General features: G+C 46.1%; 1 protein-coding gene across 1 annotated transcript in view; it reads left to right on the forward strand.

The window, feature by feature from the left end:
* MTR (5-methyltetrahydrofolate-homocysteine methyltransferase) overlaps positions 1-24567 on the forward strand; it is a 1642758-nt gene that overhangs the window by 553406 nt on the left and 1064785 nt on the right. Inside the window, exon 12 of the mRNA XM_082249226.1 lies at positions 19307-19386. Within this exon, the coding sequence (XP_082105352.1) occupies positions 19307-19386 (80 nt within the window). The remainder of the gene's footprint in view (positions 1-19306; positions 19387-24567) is intronic.

The following is a 24567-nucleotide window of genomic DNA, read 5'->3' on the forward strand; positions in this document are numbered from 1 at the left end:
ATATCAATGTACAAATACTGTACTGGCGACCCGAGCATAAGGAACAAACTATTCAGAGAGAGGAGATACAATAAGACACGTGGCCACTCACTAAAACTTGAGGAAAGGCGGTTTAACCTTAAAGTGCGTAAGGGGTTCTTCACTGTAAGAGCAGTAAGGATGTGGAATTCTCTTCCACAAGCAGTCGTATCAGCAGGGAGCATTGATAGTTTCAAAAAACTATTAGATGGACACCTTAACCACTTTAGCACTAGCCACTGTGCTGCTACTGCGGCACAGTGGCTCGTTATCGTCTAGCGACGTAGACCTACGTCGCTAGACTCCTCCCCTGTAGGCGGCGCTCGCGCGACGCCGGAGGCGTGCTCCCGCTGTTTTAATTCACAGCGGGAGTCGGGCCAGGGGAGGAGCGGCGGCGATCGCCTCTGCTCTGCCCCGATCGTCGGGGAATCCAGTTTGGAGATCCGCCCGCCTGTGTACCGTATCTGTCCGATCTGTCCGCCGCAATGTCGCAGTCCAGCCAAAAAATCGCAGTCTTTCCTTCCTAAGGTGGTTTCTGATTTTCACCTTAATGAGGGCATTGTTTTGCCTTCGCTATGTGCGAATCCTAAGCATCCTAAGGAGTTTGCTTTACATTCCCTGGATGTTGTCTGGGCGATCAGGGTTTACCTGTCGTCCACTGAATCCTTTAGGAAGTCGGATTCTCTTTTTGTCCTTGAGGGTTCTCGGAAGGGTATGGCTGCGTCTGCGGCAACCATTTCTAAATGGATTAGACAGACGATTGTACAGGCCTGTTCGCTTAGGGACTGGGCTCCTCCCTTCCCTGTTAAGGCACACTCTACCAGGGCGCTGAGTGCGTCCTGGGCCTTCCGGCATCAAGCTTCGGTGGTCCAGGTGTGCAAGGCTGCGACTTGGTCGTCCGTGCACACCTTTTCCAAATTCTACAAACTTGATGTTCTGGCCTCCTTTGGCCGCAAAGTTCTCTGTGCGGCAGTACATTAAGGGGACCCTGGTTTTGCGGGTCCTTGACTGTTGGGGTTGTTTTCCCCTTGTTTATTTGCTTTCCTAGGTTGTTGCTCCAGTTGTGCTTTTCAGGTTACCCAGAGGATTTACCTTTCTGTTCGAGTAAGGTTCCTTTCTCTGACTTGGGTGCTGCGTTGCCTTTGTGACGGTTACGTTTCCCACCCCTCATGTCTACACTGCTTTGGGACATCCTATTGGTAAAGACTGAATGAGTGGGTGGCGACTGTCAGAGGACGTAAGAGAAAACAGAATTTTTGTAAAATCTTACCGTAAAATTCCTTTCTCTGAGTCCTCTGACAGTCGCCGCCCCTCTGTTGGGGTTCTTTTGGACTTTAACTGCTTGCTACAAAACTGAGTTGGGAATGCTGACAGCAGGGGGAATATTGGACCAGTGGGACAGCCCCCATAGGTGTGTCTATGTAAATTGCTTTGTTTTTAACAAGTCTTATGCCTAGCTTGCTCCTATGGATTAGAGGTCAATACCCATTGGTGAAGACTGAATGAGTGGGCGGCGACTGTCAGAGGACTCAGAGAGAGGAATTTTACGGTAAGATTTTACAAAAATTCAGTTTTTTGTCTTATCGTAAAATCGTTTTCTCTGATGATCATTGAAGGACACAGCACCCACCTCTCTATGGATTTGGGTTATGTATTCTCCTGATACTGCTTTTTAAAAAACTGAAATCCTAAAGCAGGAAGTGAGAGTACGCCACCTGGGTCTGCCCCATAAGCTCTGTTAACTTTTTCTTTTTTCAAATTCTTCTTTATTTAGGTCAACATAGGTAACATCAACAAGGTGTACAAACAGTAAAGTATAACCGTGTTGAAGCAAATATCTGAGGTACAATAAACAAGTGAGAAGGGTATCATCAAAACCGCAACATACTTAACCAAAAACGTAAGTGAGTAGTGGAAAATCCATCAGCTCAAATCTCCGTGTGGAATTGGTACTCTGAGCAGGAGCGTGGAGAAGCAACATTCGATCTTCAGGGGATACAAAACGTAATGTACCAAAGTGGTCATATAACCAGTGGACGTGAGAACAGAGTTAACTGAAGAACATTTCTCACCAGGGAACTAGAGAAAAGGGGCTTACAACACATGGGGGGACGTGGGATAAAAGAAGGGAGATGGTGATCGGGAGGGGTAAGAGTGCCAGAGGGGGGAGAAGAAGGAAAACAAACGGGAGGGGGAGGGGTGGGGCTGGGAAGAATGGGGTTACATCGGGAATAGATAGAAAGGTGAAGAGGTGGGGAGTCAGCGCAGGGCAATAAGCAATACCAACATCCTGTCTGCTATATTGCCCAGCGGGAAATGGGGGAAGAAAGGAAATGAGCAGAGCGAAACCTGATGGATCCTGTGTGGTGCGTCATTTCTGCATTCCTGGCAGATCAGGTGATACCCTGGAGTCCTATGCCCTCGTCCGACAAAGCAAACATATTCCAACTGCGCCATGTTCCCTCCTGCCCTGCGAGGTCAGCACCAGGTCCTCAAAATCATTAATTTGCTTAACTCTGGATAGCCAAAGCTGTATTGACGGAGGGGTGGTGGACTTCCAGCACACGCCTAGGCACACCTTAGCTGCATTGAATAGGTGGCGTAAAACCGATTTTTTTAAAGCAGTCTGGCGGAACAGAGGAACAGTGTAAAAGGAAGAGGGCTGGATCATTCTGGAGAACATAGTCTGTTGGGAAATCCTCCTCACTTCTTTCCAGAAGTCGCTCAGTATTGGACAACTCCAGAACATATGAAGCATGGACCCACGGTCACTCTGACATCGCCAACATCTGTCAGACGCCTCTGGAAAGAAGCCGGCTATTCTCATCAGAGTGTAGTACCAGTGCGTCAGCACCTTGTAATTAACCTCCTGGAGGCGAGTACAGATCAAGGACTTCATAGAGAAACAAATAATGTTCCGATGTTGGGTTGCCGTGAAGGTCCTCTGCAGTTCTTTTTCCCACTTAAAGATACCGGGAAGAACAAAGTCCCCCCAGGGCTCCGAAAGCAGGGCGTATATCTGAGATAATGCATGTGGTAGAGGGGTGTCTCCCGAGAGAAGGGTTTTAAGGGGTGTCAGTTGTTTCTCAAAGGACGAACGAGGTCCCAGGTCACGAAAAAAGTGAAGCATCTGGAGTGCCTGCCAACGGGTGAGTACAAAAGGGCCGTCTACTGCTGTCAGCTGCATAAGAGAGGGCCAAGTCACACCTGAGCCAAAATGTGACACCCGGAAACGCCCGACTCCAACAGGGCCCGAAATCTGCCTCCATCACAGCCCATCGGAAAGGCCTGATTCCCCAAAATCGGAAATATGGGCGAGGACACGGTCCGTGATTTGTCCAAAATGAGAGCTGCGGAACAAACCCTAAGGGTCGGGCCCACCAAGGTGTGATGTTAAACTATCGCCGGTACGGAGCCAATACTCAACGGAGCTCCCGGGAAGGTGTATCGAGCAGAAGGACATTTCAAGAGTTGTCCATAATTTCAGGCGAGAATGTCTGCACCAAGCCACCAAGTCTATTCAGGTGGGCTGCCAGTTAGTACCTTTTAACATCAGGGGCTGCCACTCCTCCATATGCCTTGGGCATCGTGAGTATCTTCCCACTAAGCCTGGGATGGCAGCCAGCCCAAATAAACCTGGTAAAAATGGCGTTCACCTGTTTAAAGAAAGCAGCAGGGTCTGAAACGGGTATAGACACTTCGGCAAAATAGACATTTTGAGGATACTGCAGCGCCCAAACCATGAGTGCAGGCTTGTTGACCAGTTGTGAAAAACAAAAATTAAACCCGCGCTACACAACGTGAAAATTTAAATAAAAATGAATGCAATAATGGGCAGCTGCTGCAGACACTAAGAAAGTCTTAGGAAAATATGATGAAAACGAATTTATGCAGCGCTAACTCAAAGTGTTAAGTGCTGTGATATAAATACAATATTCAATATTTTATAAAGTGCACACTGTATGATCAGATGTAAAAAAGTGCTAAGTGCTTAAAAATATCTGAGCAATAACAAATAAATATATATAATAGTGCACAATAAACAAATAGGTGGTTAGAAATAGTCCAAATAAATATTCAGTGCTTGAAAAGAGTCCTTAAAGTGATCCAATTAAGGTGCCAAGGTGCCAAATAATTAAGGTGCTTGCAGAGTGATATGGTGCCCCTCAAGGTTCCCCACTCACCAGATTGCAGATAACCATAGACCTTCAAAATTATTGCACATTGCCCGGGATCTTTACAGGACCAGAACTTCTCCTATGTAGCCTTGGAACTTTTTGGGTCAGCTTCCGCTTCCACCGTTAAACAATGGCCATTCTTTTGTTTAACGGTGGAAGCGGAAGCTGACCCAAAAAGTTCCAAGGCTACATAGGAGAAGTTCTGGTCCTGTAAAGATCCCTGGCAATGTGCAATAATTTTGAAGGTCTATGGTTATCTGCAATCTGGTGAGTGGGGAACCTTGAGGGGCACCATATCACTCTGCAAGCACCTTAATTATTTGGCACCTTGGCACCTTAATTGGATCACTTTAAGGACTCTCTTCAAGCACTGAATATTTATTTGGACTATTTCTAACCACCTATTTGTTTATTGTGCACTATTATATATATTTATTTGTTATTGCTCAGATATTTTTAAGCACTTAGCACTTTTTTACATCTGATCATACAGTGTGCACTTTATAAAATATTGAATATTGTTGACCAGTTGTCTAGCAGGGCACGTGTGATGGACAGGAGGGGGGGGGGGGGGGTTTAATCGGAAAATGTCAGCCGGGTTAGGTGGCAGTAGTGTCCCCAGGTATTTCAGGGCCGTCAAATTCCACTTAAAGGAGAAACTGTGGCAAAGGAGTCCTGAAGCTGGACTGGTAAGGAAATCCCAATCACCTCCGATTTATGGTAGTTTATTTTAAGGTGTGAGACCGTCCCATAGAGCTTGAATTCGCGGAGTAGGTTAGGGAGAGAGATCAGGGGGTCGGTCAAGGAAAAAAGATGATCATCGGCGTATGGAGGAGGTGGGGCCCACCGGCACCCCGGAGATAGTGTTCAGGCATACCTTGGACAGAAAGGGCTCCAAGGAGAGGACAAAAAGGAGGGGCGAGAGGGGGCAACCCTGTCTGGTGCCATTGTAAATCCTGAAAGGTTTAGAAAACACCCCATTCACCTTAACCATCGCTCAGGGGCAGGAGTAGATACTGGAAATCCAGGCTAACATGCGAGGGCCAACACCAAAAAGTTTCAACACCTCAAACATAAATGTCCAGCACACCTGATCAAAGGCCTTCTCAACATCCGTGCTCAAGAAGACAGTCGGTGTGCAGGTGGATCAGGCTCAGGGCTTGATGGTGTTATCCTTGGCCTCTCTGGTGGAGATGAACCCCACCTGATCCAGGTGGACCGGATCTGGGAGGAGAGGTTGCATCCGGGATGCCACCATTTTGGTGAAGAGCTTAAGATCAGCATTCAATAAGGAGATCGGTCTGTAACTCCCGCACGCCGCGGGGTCCTTCCCTTCCTTAGGAATGACCGAAATGTGGGCCAGCAGAGAGTCAGCGTGGAAGGTGGAGGAATGTCCAATCGCATTGAACACTTTAAGAATATGAGGGAGTAGGTGTGGCTGCAACTGTTGGTAGTACAGTATCGTCAGACCGTTGGGGCCAGGGGCTTTACCCCTTTTTCTCTATCGCTCATTGACAGACGTAGTCTTCTTGATTCTCAAGAGCTGGGTTATGTTGTCTCCGCAGGAGTAGGACTAGGCAGAAAGACAAAACGTTCTGGCTCCACCTTAGGGGCAGTCCCTGAGGGTATATCCTCCCTCTCTCTGCTACAGGGAATCAGTTTTTTTCTGTCTAGTCAGGAGTAAGGACCTAAGTTCCTTGCTGGGATCTTTTTGGTCCTGGCAAGATTTTTTTCTTTAAAAAAAAAAAAAAAAAAAAGATTTTTTTTTAGGCAGTTTTTCTCCAGTATTTTTTTCCTGTGAGATCTTCAAGCAAATACGCCGGACTGGGCGACACTAGTGGTCACCCCAGCCGGCCTACGAGCGCGCGCAGACCATTGCATTGCGCTTGGTCGGCCGCGACACATTCAAGTAAGTATGCGGGGCCGGGCTGGGTGTTGAGATCCAGTGGTCACCCCGGTTTCTGCCTACGAGCGCGTGCAGACCAGAGCTCCGCGCTGGTTCGGCCGCGACGGATTCCCAGTGGAGGGACTGACCTTGCGAGTTAAGTCTCGCTTGGACGCCAGGAACCAGAGAGTCGAGGCGTCCGGAGTGGTCCACAACCCCCCACCCCGGTGGAGAGGGTATTGTGAAGAGAGGGTGCCTGACGGTTCGGTATGGTGAGTAAACGTTCCCTTTTTTCTTTCCTCGTTATGAGGCAGTATGAATTATGGGCCCCTCCATACATGGTCAGTATATATCTGACACTAAAAGTCCCCCTTGTAAATACAGTATGTGTTTGTGGGAAGTGGACTTGGTTTGAGAGCTAACACTCTACCCAGCAGACTGTAGCATTACAGCAGACATAGGAGGTATAATCCTACCTTATTTGTAGTGTATCTCCTGTAGATCAATAAATCGCCACTTAGCAGAGATGCAGGTGGATGTGCTGGGAAAAACGATTTCGGCGGTCCGCCGCCATTTTGCCGTAGACCAGGTGCATGTATGTCCTCAGGTCACGCCGGCCGCCATGGTTTTGGAGTCTAATGTCTCTTGTATGGGGGCGGCCATGTTTCATGAGCCCAGCTACCTCGTGGAGAGCTGGGAACGCCGGAAGGCGTACACAGGGGGCGGAGCCACGTCCTTCTACCCGGGAAAAAGCAACAGCTCCTTCCAGTCTGTAAAAGACAGACGCTGACTGCAGTTGGTTGGAAACTTCACTGCATCGGTTGGTGAGCCTTGGGGGTCCCTCTCTCTCTCTGTGGGGATCGAGAAGCAGGTACTCTGAGGGGCGCTATTGCGCTAGGGGGAGACACATAAAAAAAAAAAAAAAAAAAAGTTTTTTTGTTTTTTCTGGCAAAGGTGTCCTGAAGTAACATGGACCCTGCCACTCATGTATCTCCTCCGGATCCCCTCGAGGGGTCTGCAGGATCCTCCAGCACCCCACTGACGATTGAATCATTGTCAGCTATTATGGAAACTTTTGTGTCCCGGGTGGAAGTGGCTTGTCAGGGACAGGGCGCAAGAAAGCGACCCCCGCCTAACCCCTTATTATCTGAAACCTCGGATTCAGACTCTGAGCCTATTTCTGCAGTTGCAGGTACTTCATCTGGGATTGGTGTCTCGTGTACTGTCTCTTCAGACAGTGAGGAGGATGTTTCGGCATCAGCCATAGCCAAGGAGGAAGCGTTGGTAAACGCACTCATTGTATCTGTTCAAGAAACCTTAAGGTTACAGGGTATTCCGTCGGAAATAGCTGAAACTGAAATCCCTTTTGGGACTAAAAAACGCATCAAAGTGGCGAAGGTTTTTCCATTGCCCAAATGTTTTGGCAATCCAATCAAAGAAGAATGGAGTCTGCCAAAACGCACTTCTACTATTTCTAAACGCATTAACAGGCGTTATCCGTTTGAGGAAACCCTCATTAAGAAATGGACAGAACCACCTGTGGTGGATTCACCAATTGCTAGATTGAATAAAGCCACGGTTATTCCTCTAGAAGACGCTCCGTCTTTTAAAGATCCAGTGGATCGCAAGATAGAAGCTATGTCTCGCACCATGTTTACCTTGATTGGATCAGCTTTCAGACCAATAATGCTATTGGTCTGGTTTCGCAGGCTGTAACTGAATGGACCAAGTGGTTACGCCGGGACTTAGAAGAGGTCCCTCAGGCGGTATCAGATTTGTTGGAACAAATGATACAGGGGTTACAGTTTGTGTGTGATGCGGCGTTAGACGCCACTCCATTATTGGCGCGAGCATCAGTCTCAGCGGTGGTTCTCAGGCGTACACTGTGGCTAAAAGGTTGGTTAGCCGACCAAGGTTCCAAAAAAGCATTGGCTAATATCCCCTTTTTAGGAGAGCGTCTATTTGGAGCCAACTTGGATGAGATCATTAAGGATCTCACGGGTGGAAAGAGCACCTTTTTACCGCAAAATGTTAAAGGTAAAGGAACTCGTCAAAAACGAGGGCCTTCTTTTTCTGCTCACAAGAGGTTTTTTCGTCCCGCGGGTGAAAAAATTAAGTCCTCCAAAGCTCCTTCAGGAGGCTTCAGGGGACGTTGGTCGGGCAAGCAAAAGCCCGCCCCCCTCCAGACCTGAAGATAAATCGTCCAAAGCCTGAAGGTGCGCCCCCACCCATAACTGGGGTGGGGGGACGTCTTCGCCGGTTCCCGGATCCATGGCTTTCCAGAATCCCGGACAAGTGGGTTTGCGAAGTCATAAGGTCAGGGTACAAGATCGAGTTTCGATCTCTCCCACCGGCGCGATTCTTCCCTTCCAATATTCGACTATCCCCGGATCGTTTAGAAGATCTGCGGAGAGCAGTCACGGATTTACTACAACAAGGAGTGGTAGTCCACGTTCCTTGGACAGAACGTTTTCAGGGGTTTTATTCAAACCTATTTACAATACCCAGGAAAGAGGGCAAAGTGCGTCCAATTCTGGACTTAAGGGCACTCAATTCTTTTGTCAACATAAGAAAATTCAGAATGGAGTCCATTCGCACAGTAGCAGCCTTCCTGCATCCAGGGGATGTCCTAGCGTCCATAGACATCAAGGACGCATATCTTCACATTCCCATTTTCGCAGGACATCAGCGGTTTCTACGCTTTTCCGTAGAAGAGAACCACTATCAGTTTGTGGCGTTACCTTTCGGTCTCGCCACGGCTCCTCGGGTCTTCACGAAGGTGTTGGCCCCAATGTTGGCACTACTGCGCCAAAGAGGCATATCGATTCTAGGTTACCTAGACGATCTCCTGCTTCATGCAGAGTCTCCTCAGACCCTGCTACAAAACATAGAAATTACTATAATTTCTTTACAGGAATTCGGGTGGCTGGTGAACCAGCAAGTCATTTCTGGTTCCCACCCAGAGGCTCGAATATCTGGGTCTAATTCTAGACACAGTCAGGACAAGAGTTTTCCTTCCGGTAGGGAAACTCCGGAAGATTCAATCAGCAGTCCAGTTGTTACTATCCAACAGCTGGTCTTCTCTTCAAACTTGCATGAGGGTTCTGGGGTTGATGGTGGCTTCCTTCGAAGCAGTCCCATTTGCCCAGTCCCATACCCGAATTCTTCAGCAAGAGATTCTTCTCAGATGGAATCGGAATCCCTGGACAATCGGATCCGATTGAGCAAACAGACCAGAGAGTCTCTGGTCTGGTGGCTTCGGTCTCCGATGCTCAGCCAGGGAAAGTCATTTCTGCCAATATATTGGACGATAGTGACCACGGATGCCAGTCTATCCGGATGGGGAGGAATTCTCGGTCAGTTATCTGTCCAGGGACTTTGGTCCCTGGAAGAATCCAGGTCGCCGATAAATGTATTGGAACTGAGAGCGATCAGACTTTGTCTGATTCACTGGACCGAGCAGCTCCAGGGCAGCCCGGTTCGGATCCAGTCGGACAATGCCACGGCCGTGGCTTATGTCAATCACCAGGGGGGCACCAAGAGTGTCCGAGCGGCCAAGGAAGTGGCTTGCATTCTTCGCTGGGCGGAACAATTTGTTCCAGCTATCTCTGCGGTGTTCATTCCGGGGGTGGAGAATTGGCAGGCAGATTATCTCAGCCGTCAGACTCTGGATCAGGGGGAATGGTCCCTCCATCCAGAAGTTTTCCACCAGTTGTGCCTACGGTGGGGCACCCTGGATGTGGATCTGTTGGCATCACGATTCAACAGGAAAGTACAGAGATTCGTGGCTCGCTCCCGCGATCCTCTAGCAGAGACCGCAGACGCACTGATCGCCCCGTGGGGGCAATACCAGCTAATGTATGCCTTCCCTCCTCTCGGGTTACTGCCAAGACTTCTTTGCAGGATAGAGGAGGAAGGAATTCCAGTAATTCTGGTAGCTCCGGACTGGCCTCGTCGAGCTTGGTACGCCGACGTGGTCAGACTGGTGGCGGACGTCCCGTGGAGACTTCCTCTCAGGGAGGACCTACTGTCTCAGGGACCGATCTTCCATCCTGCTTTACGATCGCTGGCTTTAACGGCCTGGCTATTGAGACCCAGGTGCTGAAGGACAAAGGTTTGTCAGCATCAGTTATTCCTACTCTAGTTGAAGCAAGGAAAGCGACTTCCAGAAAGATTTATCATCGCACATGGAAGTCCTACATTGCATGGTGTGAACCTCTGGGGTTCCGTCCACGGTCTTATTCGGTTAGTCGAATATTAGCTTTTCTGCAACAAGGGGTTGAGCAGAAACTGGCCTTGAGTACTATCAAGGGTCAGGTCTCAGCATTAGCTATCTTCTTTCAGAAGCCTTTGGCTACTCATTCCTTGGTGCGGAATTTCATCCAGGGGGTGCGACATCTGGCTCCGCCAGTGCGCGCGCCGTTACCACCCTGGGATCTTAATTTAGTATTGTCGGTTCTTCAGAAACCTCCCTTTGAAGATATTAGGGAGATTCCTCTACCTACGTTGTCCCAGAAGGTGGCCTTCTTGGTGGCTATTACTTCTGCACGCAGGGTGTCAGAACTGGCCGCATTATCTTGTCGTTCCCCATATCTGGTGGTTCATAGAGATAAGGTGGTTCTTCGTCCGAATCCATCCTTCCTACCAAAAGTGGTTTCAGAATTTCATCTGAATGAAGAAATTGTATTACCTTCCCTGTGTCCTAAGCCCAGTCATCCTCGGGAGTTTGCTTTACACTCCTTGGATGTGGTCCGGGCGATCAGGGTATACTTAAAAACGACAGACTCGTTTCGCAAGACGGATTCACTTTTTGTGATCCCGGATGGACCCAAAAAGGGGTTGCCTGCATCTGCCGCGACCATTTCCAAATGGATCAGACAGACGGTGGTACAGGCTTATTCTATTAAGGGTCGGGAGCCCCACGTTCCCTGTTAAGGCGCACTCCACTCGGGCGCTTAGTGCTTCATGGGCCTTTCGCCATCAGGCGTCAGTGGTCCAGGTGTGCAAGGCGGCTACCTGGTCGTCGGTGCATACCTTTACAAAACATTATAAAGTTGATGTAATGGCATCATCTGATGCCGTGTTTGGCCGCAAGGTTTTGCAGGCCGCCATTTGAGGAGACCAGTGGTCTGCCTCGAGGGTTTTTTTCCGTTGGAAATTTTTCTTTTGAGTCTCATTCTTTGTTTATAATGAGCCTTTAAAACTTCTAGTTTGGCACCGGTTGGGCCTTCTAGATTGGATTTTGATTTTTGTCAATCCCACCCCTCATTTGTGGCACTGCTTCTGGATGTCCCAGCTCTTGAGAATCAAGAAGACTACGTCTGTCAATGAGCGATAGAGAAAAATGGATTTTTGTAAGATCTTACCGTAAAATCCTTTTCTCTTAAGCTCATTGACAGACGTAGTACCCGCCCCTCTATCATTGAGTTGGGTTGGGTTAAATTCTCTGTTACTGCTTTAGAACAGAACTGATTCCCTGTAGCAGAGAGAGGGAGGATATACCCTCAGGGACTGCCCCTAAGGTGGAGCCAGAACGTTTTGTCTTTCTGCCTAGTCCTACTCCTGCGGAGACAACATAACCCAGCTCTTGAGAATCAAGAAGACTACGTCTGTCAATGAGCTTAAGAGAAAAGGATTTTACGGTAAGATCTTACAAAAATCCATTTTCGCCGATGTGAGGGCCATGGAGAGCTCCTCCATGGTAAAGGCTTCCTCCATAGCATCCCTCTCCGGTGATGAAAATCGTGGGAGACTAACCGAGTCAAGATACGAAGTGACGGCTTCAGCATGAGATGGGTCTTGGGGTAAGTGGTACAGGGCCGAGTTAAAGTCCCCGAATCTTTGGGATATTTCCCTGGGCAGATGCTGTTTGTGGTCACTCACACCTGTAACGTAAGGGATACAGGAAGAGGCCTGCTGGTCCCTAAGGGCCCTGGCCAGAACTCTCCCGCACTTATCGCAGGACTCATATTAGAACCGCTTGCAGCGACTTAGAGCCGCTTTAGCGTGGTACTTCAAGAGCTCCGCCACCTGGGTCGCTAGCTCAGTCAGCTCAGCCCCAGCCCGAGGTATCCAGATGCCGTTTGTGCTGTTCTTACAGATGAGCTATGTCTCTCAGGAGTTTGGTCAGTTGCTTCTCTCTGTCCCTCTTTATCCGAGCACCATGGGCAATCAATACTCCCCTGATGAAGGCCTTATGGTCCTCCCAGACCACTCCAGGATCACTCTCAGGACCGTCGTTCAATTGAAAATAGGTCTGGAGCTGTTGGGAAACATCTGCCAACACCTCAGGGTCCTGCAGTAAGCTCTCATTCAGTGTCTCCAATGCCAGTCTGACTCACGGCAGGCCCCCCCAATGCTCACCTCCATAAGTACCGGCGCATGGTCAGACCATGTGATGGAACCAATCTCTATACTAACCACTGATGGGAGAAGATGGTGGGGGACCAAAAAGGAATCGATACGGGAATAAACACTGAGGGTGGGAGAAGTAGGTGTAGTCCCATTCTCCAGCATGGAGAATGCGCCACATATCCAATAATTGGAGTTCCCTGAGTAGTTTAGTTATCTGTGTCCGGGTGCCCTGGGGGACCGAGATTACCCCAGAAGACTTGTCAACTGACTAGTCCAAGGGAAGGTTCCAATCGCCCCCCAGAATCAAGCGACCCTCCGAGAAGTCCATCAAGGACGTCAGAGTTTTCTTTAGGAATGTTTCCTGATGGGAATTAGGCGCATACACATTAGCGAGCGTGACCACCCGTCCCCCAATATGTCCCTTAAGGAAGAGGAACCACCCGTGTGGGTCTGCCTGTTGAGCAAGTAGGGACCAAGGTATATTACTCGAGAGCAGGATGGATACCCCCTTAGACTTCGAGGCGACATTGGTAGCGTGGTATGCAGTGGGAAAGAACCTGTTTTGGAGGAAGGGCAGGCCCCCAGAGCGAAAGTGGGTTTCCTGAATAAAGGCGATGTCAGAGCGGAAACGCCTTTGGTCACCCATGAGCATTAGTCTCTTTTCGGGCACATTGAGCCCCCTGGCATTCCAGGTGGACACCCGCACGGGATCCATAGCGGCAGAAAAAGAGCAGAGAAGTGCAAGCAAGAAGAAAATGTGGCCAGAAGAAGATGTAGAAGGGACGGGTGGGGGGGAGGTTAGGCAATGAGCAAAGGGCAGATGCACAGGCACTACTGAGTGGTAAGCGCAGAAGACAGGAAGGGGGAGGAGGAAAGGAAGACACCCGACAAGGGCGGGGGGGGGGCAACAAAAAACAAGACACCCAAGTAAGGGGAAGGAACCCTCTAGGGTGTAGGCCTAAGTGGGGAGTAGAACCAGGCACAGCAAGAGAGCACCGATCAAATTGCTTACATGATGGTATTTAACACCTCTTAAATTACACGCTATTTTCCCTTCCACTCCCTCAAATTGTTTCAGACGCTGCTCCTCTCCTGGTTCCTTTACCCACATATTTTGGTATTGCGATAAAATTTCTTTCATCTGGCGCCAATTGGAAATTTTTTCTTCAAAAATCGCAGATACTAACATCACCCTTACTCCATCGAATTGCTTACTTTTTTCACCAATTATTAATTTATCCATACCTCACACAAGACTAATTCACACTTTCTCAGTTGCTATTCAATGGCTGATTGCTGTTCATTGGAAATCAAACTCTTTCCCGGTTTCACAACTTAAAACAAGAATAAATTCGATCTATATTATGGAAAAAAAATGTCATACTATATACAACTCTATGAAATTTCACATTAATAAATGGGACCCATGGATCACACACTCAGATATATTTTTTTCTAACTACTGTACAGGTGACTAACTATTTAAAACCCTTTCATTTGACTCCGGGTATCTGACCTAACGCTTAGTGTTATGAAACTCTCTAACTATACTGCTATGTTCCTATATCCAGGAACTATATTTTTGATATCCTTGTTGTTATTTTGATATCAAACTCCCATATTTAATGGAGACAACCTGAAATTACTTAAGATGGTTCTATTTCTATTTACTCTACGTGATACCATTATTTGTCATATTAATGTACCAATTCTCTTTGTACCACCATCTTCTGTTTCCTTTCAATAAAAGTTTGTATACAAGAGAGCTCTAGTACCAGAGCTCCCTCAGTATGTAAACATTCAGCAGATATCATACCATAATATGAAATATAGATAGTAAACATAATAAACCGTAGAACACAGGATGTCCAAGGAGCGAGACTGAGGAAGTCTCCCAGTATACGCTCCATGGAGAATATTAGAACCTCCACATGTACATTAATGAGCAGATGCCGTAATCCCCCCACCAACATAGAAAGTGACACAATATACCCAATATTACATTGGACCCTAAAGAAAGAGAAGATATGGCCTACTAAAAAAAGCATGCAAAAGCAATCCTTGTTTATAGAGGCAAGACGTAGGGTCCTGCATCCCAAGCTCTCCCCACCATTCAATCCGGCAAATTGCCACCCACGGAAGTACACATGCCCCCCAAATAGTGGCAACATGTTCCACCCAACAGGGCCCACCACAGGAACCAACGGTATGACCCCATTGTGGAGTGTCCAGGGAAGGGGTGGCACCCCACCCCAGACCCCCGAAGAGAATCCCCTCTAAAGAAACCAATCATCTCCCCCCAACCCACCCCCGCCAGGAAATAGACCACATCCACCCACCCCCACAGACCGTACTCCCCGCCAAGACAGGACAGGATATGGTTACCAAGAGGCTAGACAGTCCACAGAGCAAGGAGATCCAAAGACAACTGCTTCCGCCGAGGCGTCAAGGGCATGAGTACGGGGGAGCCAGGCAGGCCGCAGGGGGACCTAGGCCAGGGGGACCCATTGTCAACAATGTTTGCAGAGGTAGGACAGGACATGGATGCGGGAAGGTAGGCCAGTTCATGAGAGAGCACGGGACAGGGGAGCTGAGCGCTAACAACCCCCAGCGAGTATGAGTGGGCCACCTGTACAAATAAGGGGTATATTTGGGGGGAGCAGTGGTTCTACATGTGTCAGTCCAGGAGGTAGTTCTCTGCAGAGTGAGAGCATTTTAATCAGCAGGCCACTGGGGTTTTAGCATTGTGGTGGGGAAAGGCAGCCAGGGCAGCAAGGGACACAGGGTGCAAAGTAAAGAGCTCTCTTCAGCAGTGTAACTAGGTCAGGGTGGGTACAAGGTGAGGGTGGCAGAGCATCATGTGAATAATAAGAGTGTGGCAGGGCAGGCACCTTAATCCTCTTACCGCCTGCAGCGTTTCATGTGCCAGTCTCCTCCAGGTCCTCGGGGTGTGAGGTGGAAGGCCCCTACCTCGGTTGGACGATCCAGGTGACCGGCGAGGTGGATTTGGCAGGTGTTTGAAGCCAGTTCGGGACCTGGGTTTGTTCGATGTCTAGGAAGGCAAAAAGAGCTGGCAGGTCCTCCAGGTGAAGTAGTGTGAATGTAGATGAACCCTTTCGGACCGTTAGGGAACCCCAACGATAGGTGTATCCCGCGTGGCAGATCTTGTCTAAGAGTGGGCACATCAATGCCCTCCTTTGCAAAGTAGCACGCAACAAATAGGAGAAAATCTTGACCTTAGCACCATCAAAGTCAATATCCCCTGCTTTCCAAGCCTGTCTCAGGATCATCTCCTTGTGGGTGTAGCAATGGATTCTGCATATAACATCCCGAGGCCTGTCCGCATCCGCCGAGCGTGGGCCCAAAGCATTTTGCACCCTGTCAAACTCCAGGTCAGTCTGAGGTATGGATGGCACTAGGCAGTGGCAGATGGACAACAGGGTGGGTTGAAGGGAGTCTTGTTCAGTGGCTTCAGGCAGGCCTCTCATTCGGAGGTTATTCCGCCGACTGCGGTCTTCCATCTCTTCCATCTTTAGTTGCAGGGGGGTCACATATTGAGCCTGCATCTTCTGTCCCTGCTCTAGCTGCGATACACGCGCCTCCAGGGCAGAAAGAGAAGTCTCCCCTCCCGCAACTGGTCCGAGAGTTGCTGTAGATCCGAATGGACAGCCTGAAAGTCTCTATTGTGTGCCTCCTCCACGCGCAGCACCAGGGCCTCCATGTCCCGCTTAGTGGACAAGGCCTGAATTAGGGCCCACAGATCTGAGTCCATCCCGGCCCCGGATTGTGGCTGTGGAAGTCCGAGTGGAGAGTGGAGGGGGGAGAGGAGTGCCCGATAGCGCCCACGGCTCCGACTGAACCGAGGTGGCAGGGGATGGTGGCACATTCTCCATGGCGGCCGAGGAGGATGGGACAGCACGCCGGCCAGCCGCTTGAGTGTGGGCAGAGGCCGAGCGGGTCCTGTGGAAAAACAGGTGGAGGTCCGACCTCGGAGAGGATCGCAGGGACTTTCATGACCTCTTGCGGAGACCAGAGCTCAGGCCAGATGTGGGAAACGGTAAGTATTCACGCTGGAATAGAGGGAGATGGCCGGAGCTCGCTCAAGACACTTCTTCACTCCGCCATGTCCAGGACACACCCCCCTGTTAACTTTTTAACTCTTTTCCGCCTAGTGTCCTTTCGTCACAGTCTTATGGAAGCGCAGCATAGCCCATCCATCAAATGAAGATCTGACGCTGTGTCTGTCAATGAACATCAGAGAAAAGGATTTTGCAGTAATACAAAAATCCAGTTTTTCTTTCTTATGGGAAAAAATATAGCTCTCGCTTTACATTTCTACCGCTCTAGGTATGAGAGCTGCTGGTCTTAGATTGCAGTGCTAGTACATTATTTTGCCCCCTCTCCCCTTGGTCATTCACAGAATGCTGGGTGTTTAGCCAGGGGGAGAGGGGGTAGAAAAAAGATACTGGCTTTGGAGTCTGAGACCTGCAGCTCATATATCCGAAGCGGGCCTGAAGTACAGCAGAATTATTGAATTTAAAGTATTGTGAAGTGATCCTAAGCTTTTATTAGGGCTGCATGCACCTTCACATGTCTGTCTGGATCATTTAGAAATGTCAGTTTCATTGAAGGTTTGGTGCTTTTTCATCACCTTGTCAGAATGTTTATACTGCTCTGAATATAACAGTGTCTATTTATGTCAATAAGCAAAGATCTGTGCGGAAGGAGAATCTCCACTTATTTCCACAAATCAATATGTAGCAAATTCTTTTTATTGATTCATTTCTTTTTAAAAGTATATACCAATCTTAGAGAAAACAGTCTACAGTATGGAATATATAAAATATTTATTCACGAGACATGTAATCACGATAGATGATCAAACTTGAGATGACACAAAAAAAATAACTACAAAAATACAAACTTCAAACAATGAATGCAATGTGATTTGTAGCTCAATACTGAAAGTAAAAATAAATCAAGATTAAGTTTTCTCCAGGTATAGTATAAACCATAAATGTATGTTCTATATAATCAGACCACCACTTGTCTGCGCAATGCACAGTCTGATAGTCACTCCACTGCAGATGAAGCGAGAATAGGCTATGCAAAACATGAGACTAATACGCCAATATGCGCTAAATCTGATATTAATAAAAAATGTTATAAAAACAAAAATCAGCTTTTTAGAGAAAAATCTACATATGGTTTATACGGCTGGGATTGTACTCTTGTTACCCTTTAGCATGAAATGTAAAACATTTAAGGAAGTAAATAAACAATATTGAATAATAATCAAATAATTAGCAAGGGATATTTACCACATTTAAAATTGCTGCTAGCTTAGAATGGTCGTTACCAGAGTCCTTAAGATGGCTGCCTTTCCAAGATGGTGGCCAATTAGGGAAGAGTTTCGTTTGGCATCCCTCAAAGGTTCAGATACATGACGGAGCAAAATGGAGTCTGTGTAGAGGAGTCTATGTATGGCTGTAGTAGCGTGTGTATTGTATGTGTGATATATGTTGGGGAAATGTCATGTGTCTCTCTCATATCTGAGTTTTCCTATTTATATGGTATTGAACAAAGGACTATTAAAATTACCATAAGTTAAACCCAGAGGGAGTAGCATGATCCCCATTGGTTGGAACATCTTATTCATTAACTGGTGATGCCATTGGGTGACACCTCTTGGTTGACCAGTATATTAAAATTAAATGATGATATCTCCATATTTAAGAGTATCATAAAATAACATAAAAAGTATCCATGCTCTCATCTATTACATGTCCATTTAATATGCATTATGTATCTAAATGAGGAAGGAATCTTGGTAACACCATTATATATATATATTGGAAATTACTTTTTAACCTAAGACTTCAATTAGTAGTAGTCACCAGAGATGGCAGTATTGTGTTGCTCTTAACTTCAGCACACAGCAATATAGCAGCATTATATATCTTCAAATAAACTTTGCACCTTATATTGACAAAGAGCTTACCATCTCAGACTTCCTAGAGCCTGGCAAGGTTAAAAAAAAACTATGATGCTTTCTACAACTTACAATTTACAAATGTTTACTGAAGCCTCACTTGACATACAGAGATGAGTCATCAATATCAGTTATTAAGAATGAAACAATTATAATATATAACGGTTTTCTACATATCTATGTATATGTATATATATATATAATATATATAATATTTTTTTTTTTTTTTTCATTGTTAATATTCTGTTACATATAAGATATCTGTAAATCTTATTTTAAATGGGTTTAAGCACAGAAAATACTGACTAAGGTTTATGATTCCCACACAAACAAGATTATCTTGGTATAGCGTCAGCTAGACTTTATCTAAAGACAATCAACAGGCTATTTATTTATTACCTTAGGTCAACACAACATGTTTGGGGTAAACCTGTTTAAGAATTTCCTGAACAGGCACTTTTAAAGGAGATTTAACCTTTCAGTAACCTAACAAAAATGGATGTCATTGCTTCATATTTCTATGTAGAACAATATATGAAATATTTAATTTCTTTTTTTAAATTTAACCTCCCCAAATATGCCTGACAACCTACTAAAATTGATTTTAGGTAGACTTTTTTTGTCACGTGGTTATCTAGGGCCACTGGTACACTGTTTCTTGCTGTTGGCGCTCCAACTCTATGTATTCTCTGTGGCATAAACTACAAGGAACCCACAGTAGGAAGGATCATATATAATGGTACAGAGTTGCCTGGATGAAAAAAAATAATAAAAAAAAAAGCTTTGTGTAGGCAGCTGTGCACCTTGTCAGTATTTCAAGTCTTCACTTTTAGTTTTTCTTTTGCAAACTGTATATTTTAAATTGTATTTTATTACCAGGGAAATTGCAGAAGCTGTGAAGCACTGTAGACCAAGGATTCCTCCAAAATCTGTCTTTGATGGTTACATGCTTCTTTCTGGTATGTCAAACCTAACATATTTTTTCCTAAAGCTGTTCTGTCTGATATCTTGAAATGTACATTCTCTAAAAGCTGTTAGATTGGGCTATATAAAAAAAATGGACACTGCTAAGTTTGTAATATATAGCCTCAATGAACTTGGCTCTAAGTACCTGGTATTTTGGCAAGTTGACCTATTCTTCTGAACTGACTGATTTGGTAATCTCAGAGGTTTTCCTTTGATCTAAGCCTTTGGTCTCCCACCTGCAGCCATTTGGTTGCCTTTATCTGGCCTTTGAGGCATTATTCCTGCCACTGACACCAAGGATGTGGCATAATTCTTTCCACCAACAACAGAAATAGGGCACTATTCCTCCCACTGACACTAACCATTTCTCCCCTAATACCAAACATTTGGCATTTATTCCCACTGGAAACAGTCAGCCCCCCACCCCCTGAATTTAAAGGACCATAAACTGAACCTTTCTTTAGAAAGTTTGAGGACCCCCCTAAGCAAATGTTATTTTTTTGTATTGACAGTGACCAATTCTTATGTGAGGAACCATAATCCAGCATTTGCTTTAAATGGCATCCTAGGTCATATAAAAAAAGCAAACAAACATATGATTAAGTGTACTATCCTGTAAAGTTCTGTCAGAGGATTAAAAATACTTTGATTTAATGTAAGATCCCATTATTAAAAAAGAAATACAGACTTTGTTGCTATGGTGTGATTTAGCAAATCTCATGCTATGCTTTAAAAATACAATGGGTAGGGGGTGGGGGTTATGATTGGCTTCTGATGGTGATGGCTGCACATTTCTAAGCTCTTTTTTCACTGCTGTTCTTTGGCACGATCAAAGACTTGCAGCCTAATTTCTTTCATAAAACATATAGATCCCACTCACATCTGCTGACATGAGGAAAATAAATGAATGGCCACCCAAACTGAAGGATTCACTTGCATCTTTGTCTGCAACCTTTACAATGCAATGGCTCTGAATGTTTGCTGCCATCATAGTTGCATAGTTAGTCAGGGTGAAGTCCGTGAAGATGCAAGTCCATCTGGCTCAACCAATAAAAAAACAAAACGGTAATAAAAACTCAACCATACAATCTCATATACACAATCCTATACCCGCAGTTGATCTGGAGGAAGGCGAAAAACCCCCAGCAAAGCATGATCCAATTTGCTATAGCAGGGGAACAAAATTCCTTCCTGATCCCCTGAGACAATCTGATATTCTCTAGATCAACTTTACTTATAAATATTAGTACCCACTTATATTAAGTCCACCCAGGAATGAATCCAGGCCTTTTTCAAAGCAATCTAGTGAGCTAGCCAGAACCACCTCTGGAGGGAGTCTATTCCACATTTTCACAGCTCTTAAAGAGGAAGTAAACCCTAAATAAAGGAGAAAAAAAAAACTGTAAAGACAAAGACATAATGAGCTAGTATGCATCGCATATTGGGCGGGGCACATCCCAGCCATTTCAAGTCTCCCGCTTTCCGCCCTGAGCTCACGGACACCCGCAAGCTTAGGGCAATATCCTGGCTGTCAGTGAGTGTGAGTCATCTCTCTGTCTCAAGCCTGCATTGTGAGAGAACAGAGCCGCTACATCCTTTGTAGGGGTACGGCTCACAAACTGAGTGATATCAAATGAACGCCACCTGTGGGAGGAGGGGCAGAGAGGAAGCAGCGGCTTTGCTCTCTACTTCAGCCGCACGCTTCCACTCCAGGAGGCAGTTTGGCGCGCAATCGGGTCGGCCTGACTGACTGGACAGAGACAACACAGGTGAGAGTCGCTTTGCTGGCCCGGGACCCAGGGAAGTAGACATGGTCAGTGTAGGGGGGGTCAGTGTAGGAATCAGTGTAGGCGGGTCAATATAGGGGGGTCAATGTGTGTGGGGGGTCTGTGTAGGTGTCAGTTAAGGGGGGTTAGTGTAGGTGTCAGTGAAGGGGTCAGTGTAAAGGTTCAGTGTAGGGGGGTCAGTGTAGGGAGGTCAGTGTATGTGTCAATGTGGGGGGGGGGGGTCAGTGTAGGTGTCTAAGAGGTGCAGTCTAAAGGGGCCAGTCAGTGTAGGGGGGTCAGTTTAGGTGTCAATGTAGGGGGGGGCAGTCTAGGGGTCAGTGTAGAGGTCAGTGAAGGAAGGGGCAGGGAAGAAGAGTCAGTGAAGGGGGGCCGGTGTATGTGTCAGTGTAGGGGGGGTTCAGTCTAGGAGGTCAGTGATGGGGGGCCAGTGTAGGTGTCAGTGTAGTGGTCAGGTAGGTAGGTGTCAGTATAGTAATCAGGTAGGTTAGTGTAGGAATCGGGTAGGTCTCTGTAGTGGTCAGATAGGTCTCTGTAGGTGTCAGTATAGTGATCAGGTAGGCTATTGCAGGAAACTGATAGGCCAGTGTAGTGGTCAGGTAGGTTTGTGAATTGTCAGTAAAGTAATTAGGTAGGTCAGTGTAGGTGTCAGTATAGTGATCAGGTAGGTTAGCACAGGAAACAAGTAGGTCTGTGTAGTGGTCAGTGTAATTGTCAGGTTGGTTTGTGTAGTCGTCACTCGTCAGGTAGGTTTGTGTAGTGGTCAGGTAGTTCTGTGTAGGTATCAGTATAGTAATCGGGTAGGTCAGTGTAGGAATAAGGTAGGTCTGTGTAGTGGTCAGCTAGGCTAGGTCAGTGTAGGTGTCAGTGTAGGTGTCAGTGTAGTGGTCTGTGTAGTGGTCTAGTAGATTTGAGTAGGGGGTGCAAATTACTTACCTTGCCCCGGGCGCTGACAACCCACGCTACGCCACTGCCCCCTTGTCCTCTTGTGTTGACCTTAAAGTGAATAACTCAACACCAAGTACACTATTTGCCCTTTCTTGTGTATTTATACATGTTAATCATATCCCCCCTTAATCTCCTCTTCTTAACCACTTCAGCTCCGGAAGGTTTTACCGCCTTAATGACCAGGCCGTTTTTTGCGATTCGGCACTGCTTTACTTTAACGAAAAAATACAATTATAAGAAAAGTGGTTGAAAAGGGAAAATTCCAAACACTCGCCCAGCGCTTAATATTGTGAGGGATAAGACCTACAGTTAGATACTAAAATTGTGTATTAAAACCTCATAACATTTACTCAATGGGACCCAAAATTCGGTAATCAAAAAACACAATTTTTAAGCCCTAAAACCCAATAAATGCCCCTAAAAAGTCCCTAGGGTTCTGGGTCCTGCCCCATTAACTATTAATCACACAAATAAAAGTTCTTAAAAATTGTCATTTTTGATAAAAAAGCCAATTATTGAAAAAAAGAAAAAAGAGATTTTTTGATTTTGACTTTGGATTTAGTATCTGGGGGGTCTAAAAAGTGTATATGTGAAGTTTCAGCTCTGTAGCATGTCCAGAACCATAAAAAAAAAAGATTGTTTGTATTAGAACACTTTCAGCTCAGGGGGTTAGCTTCTCTTCTCGGTTTTCACACCTTGCCGGTTTCAAAGCAGGCATTTTTTTGGGTTCTTTGCAGTCAGGAAAAAACATCTGAACTTGTGTATAGTGGTACTGTGCACAAGTTCTAATGTTTTGCCTGCCTCCAAAAAAACCCCAAAAATGCCAGCAAAAACACACCTGGGCATTTTTTTTTTTTTTTGCATTTTTTGGGGTTCTTTTGAGGCAGGCAAAACATCTGAACTTGTGTATAGTGGTATATATACACACATAATTATATGTATATAGACACCTAGCCATATATAGGTGTGATAGTAGCAGAAATATATTACTGTAAATGATTTCATTAGTGCAAGCATATATTTCTGCTACTATCACACCTATATATGTCTAGGTGTGTATATAAATATATGTATGTGTGTATATACACCACTATACACAAGTTCATATGTTTTGCCTGCCTCCAAAACCCCCCAAAAAATGCCAGCAAAAACACACCTGGACATTTTTTTTTTTTTTTGACGCTAGCGTTTTTTTGGCATTTATTTGGGTTCTTTTGAGGCAGGCAAAACATCTGAACTTGTGTATAGTGGTATATATATACACACATAATTATATGTATATAGACACCTAGCCATATATAGGTGTGATAGTAGCAGAAATATATTACTGTAAATGATTTCATTAGCGCAAGCATGTATTTCTGCTACTATCACACCTATATATGTCTAGGGGTATATATACAGACATATGTGTGTATATATACCCCCTATACACATGTTCAGATGTCATGTCTGACATCAAACATGTCCTCAAAAAAGCACTGGCAGTGGCAGCCCCTGCAGCATGAAAAATGCTTGGCTGGTGAGAAGCCATATTCCTGTCCCGATCAACTCGGAGAAATGATCATTTCTCTATAGCGGTCACCCTGCTATGGAAGGGTTTTGTCACCCTTCCATAGCAGTCACTGTCAGTTAACCCTACACTACACTACGGTCCCTTTACACTTAACACTTTCCCTACAGAAACTAAATTTTTGAAGCTAACTTAAGTGTAAAGGAGCACTCTAACTACACTAGTCCTCACACTAAAAATAGCTAAATGACACTTTGTAACACATTAGAACAGAACAGCATTCCACTCTCTTCCATGTCCCGTACAAGAATGCTAGGAATTTTTGCGGGGGCGATCTTATATACTGGGGGGCGTATTCACTAATGATTGGTCAAGGGACCCCCTATTCACTCCAATCACATTCCTAGCATTCTCCTGCTCCCTCAATTGGCTTTTGCTAATGGTTCTGGTCCAATCACGGGCTTTTAAAGCCCATTTCCTGAAGCATTGCATTTTGGTCGGTTCTGGTTGCCGAATTCCGAACTTTTTGGGCAAAAAGTTCTAAATTCGGCCGAACCTCGAACACCCAATGTTCGGGCCGAACCGATGGTGGACCCGAACCGTTCGATCATCCCTAATTGGTACTCCCAGTGCTCAATATTTTAATCCGGCATTCACCTTCACCACACCAAAAGTGTTCCCCACTCACCAGAGTTATAATGATCATGCACCTGTAAGCATTGGTTGCTTGCACCCTTGAAAGCCAGGAACACCTCTGCTGCTACCAGATGACCACTGCACTCGAGTATCCCTCAGGGACCAGACCGTACCAAAAAATGGAATAGGAGGCACACTAGTTTAATTCTGTCTTGCAGTTTTTTTATTCAACACAACACACCGAAGCAAACCCCCCAAATCCAATATGCTTACATCAGATAAAATAGTTCCAA

The sequence above is a fragment of the Pelophylax lessonae genome (assembly GCF_965119305.1).
Source record: "Pelophylax lessonae genome assembly, chromosome: 3".
Lineage (NCBI taxonomy): Eukaryota > Metazoa > Chordata > Amphibia > Anura > Ranidae > Pelophylax > Pelophylax lessonae.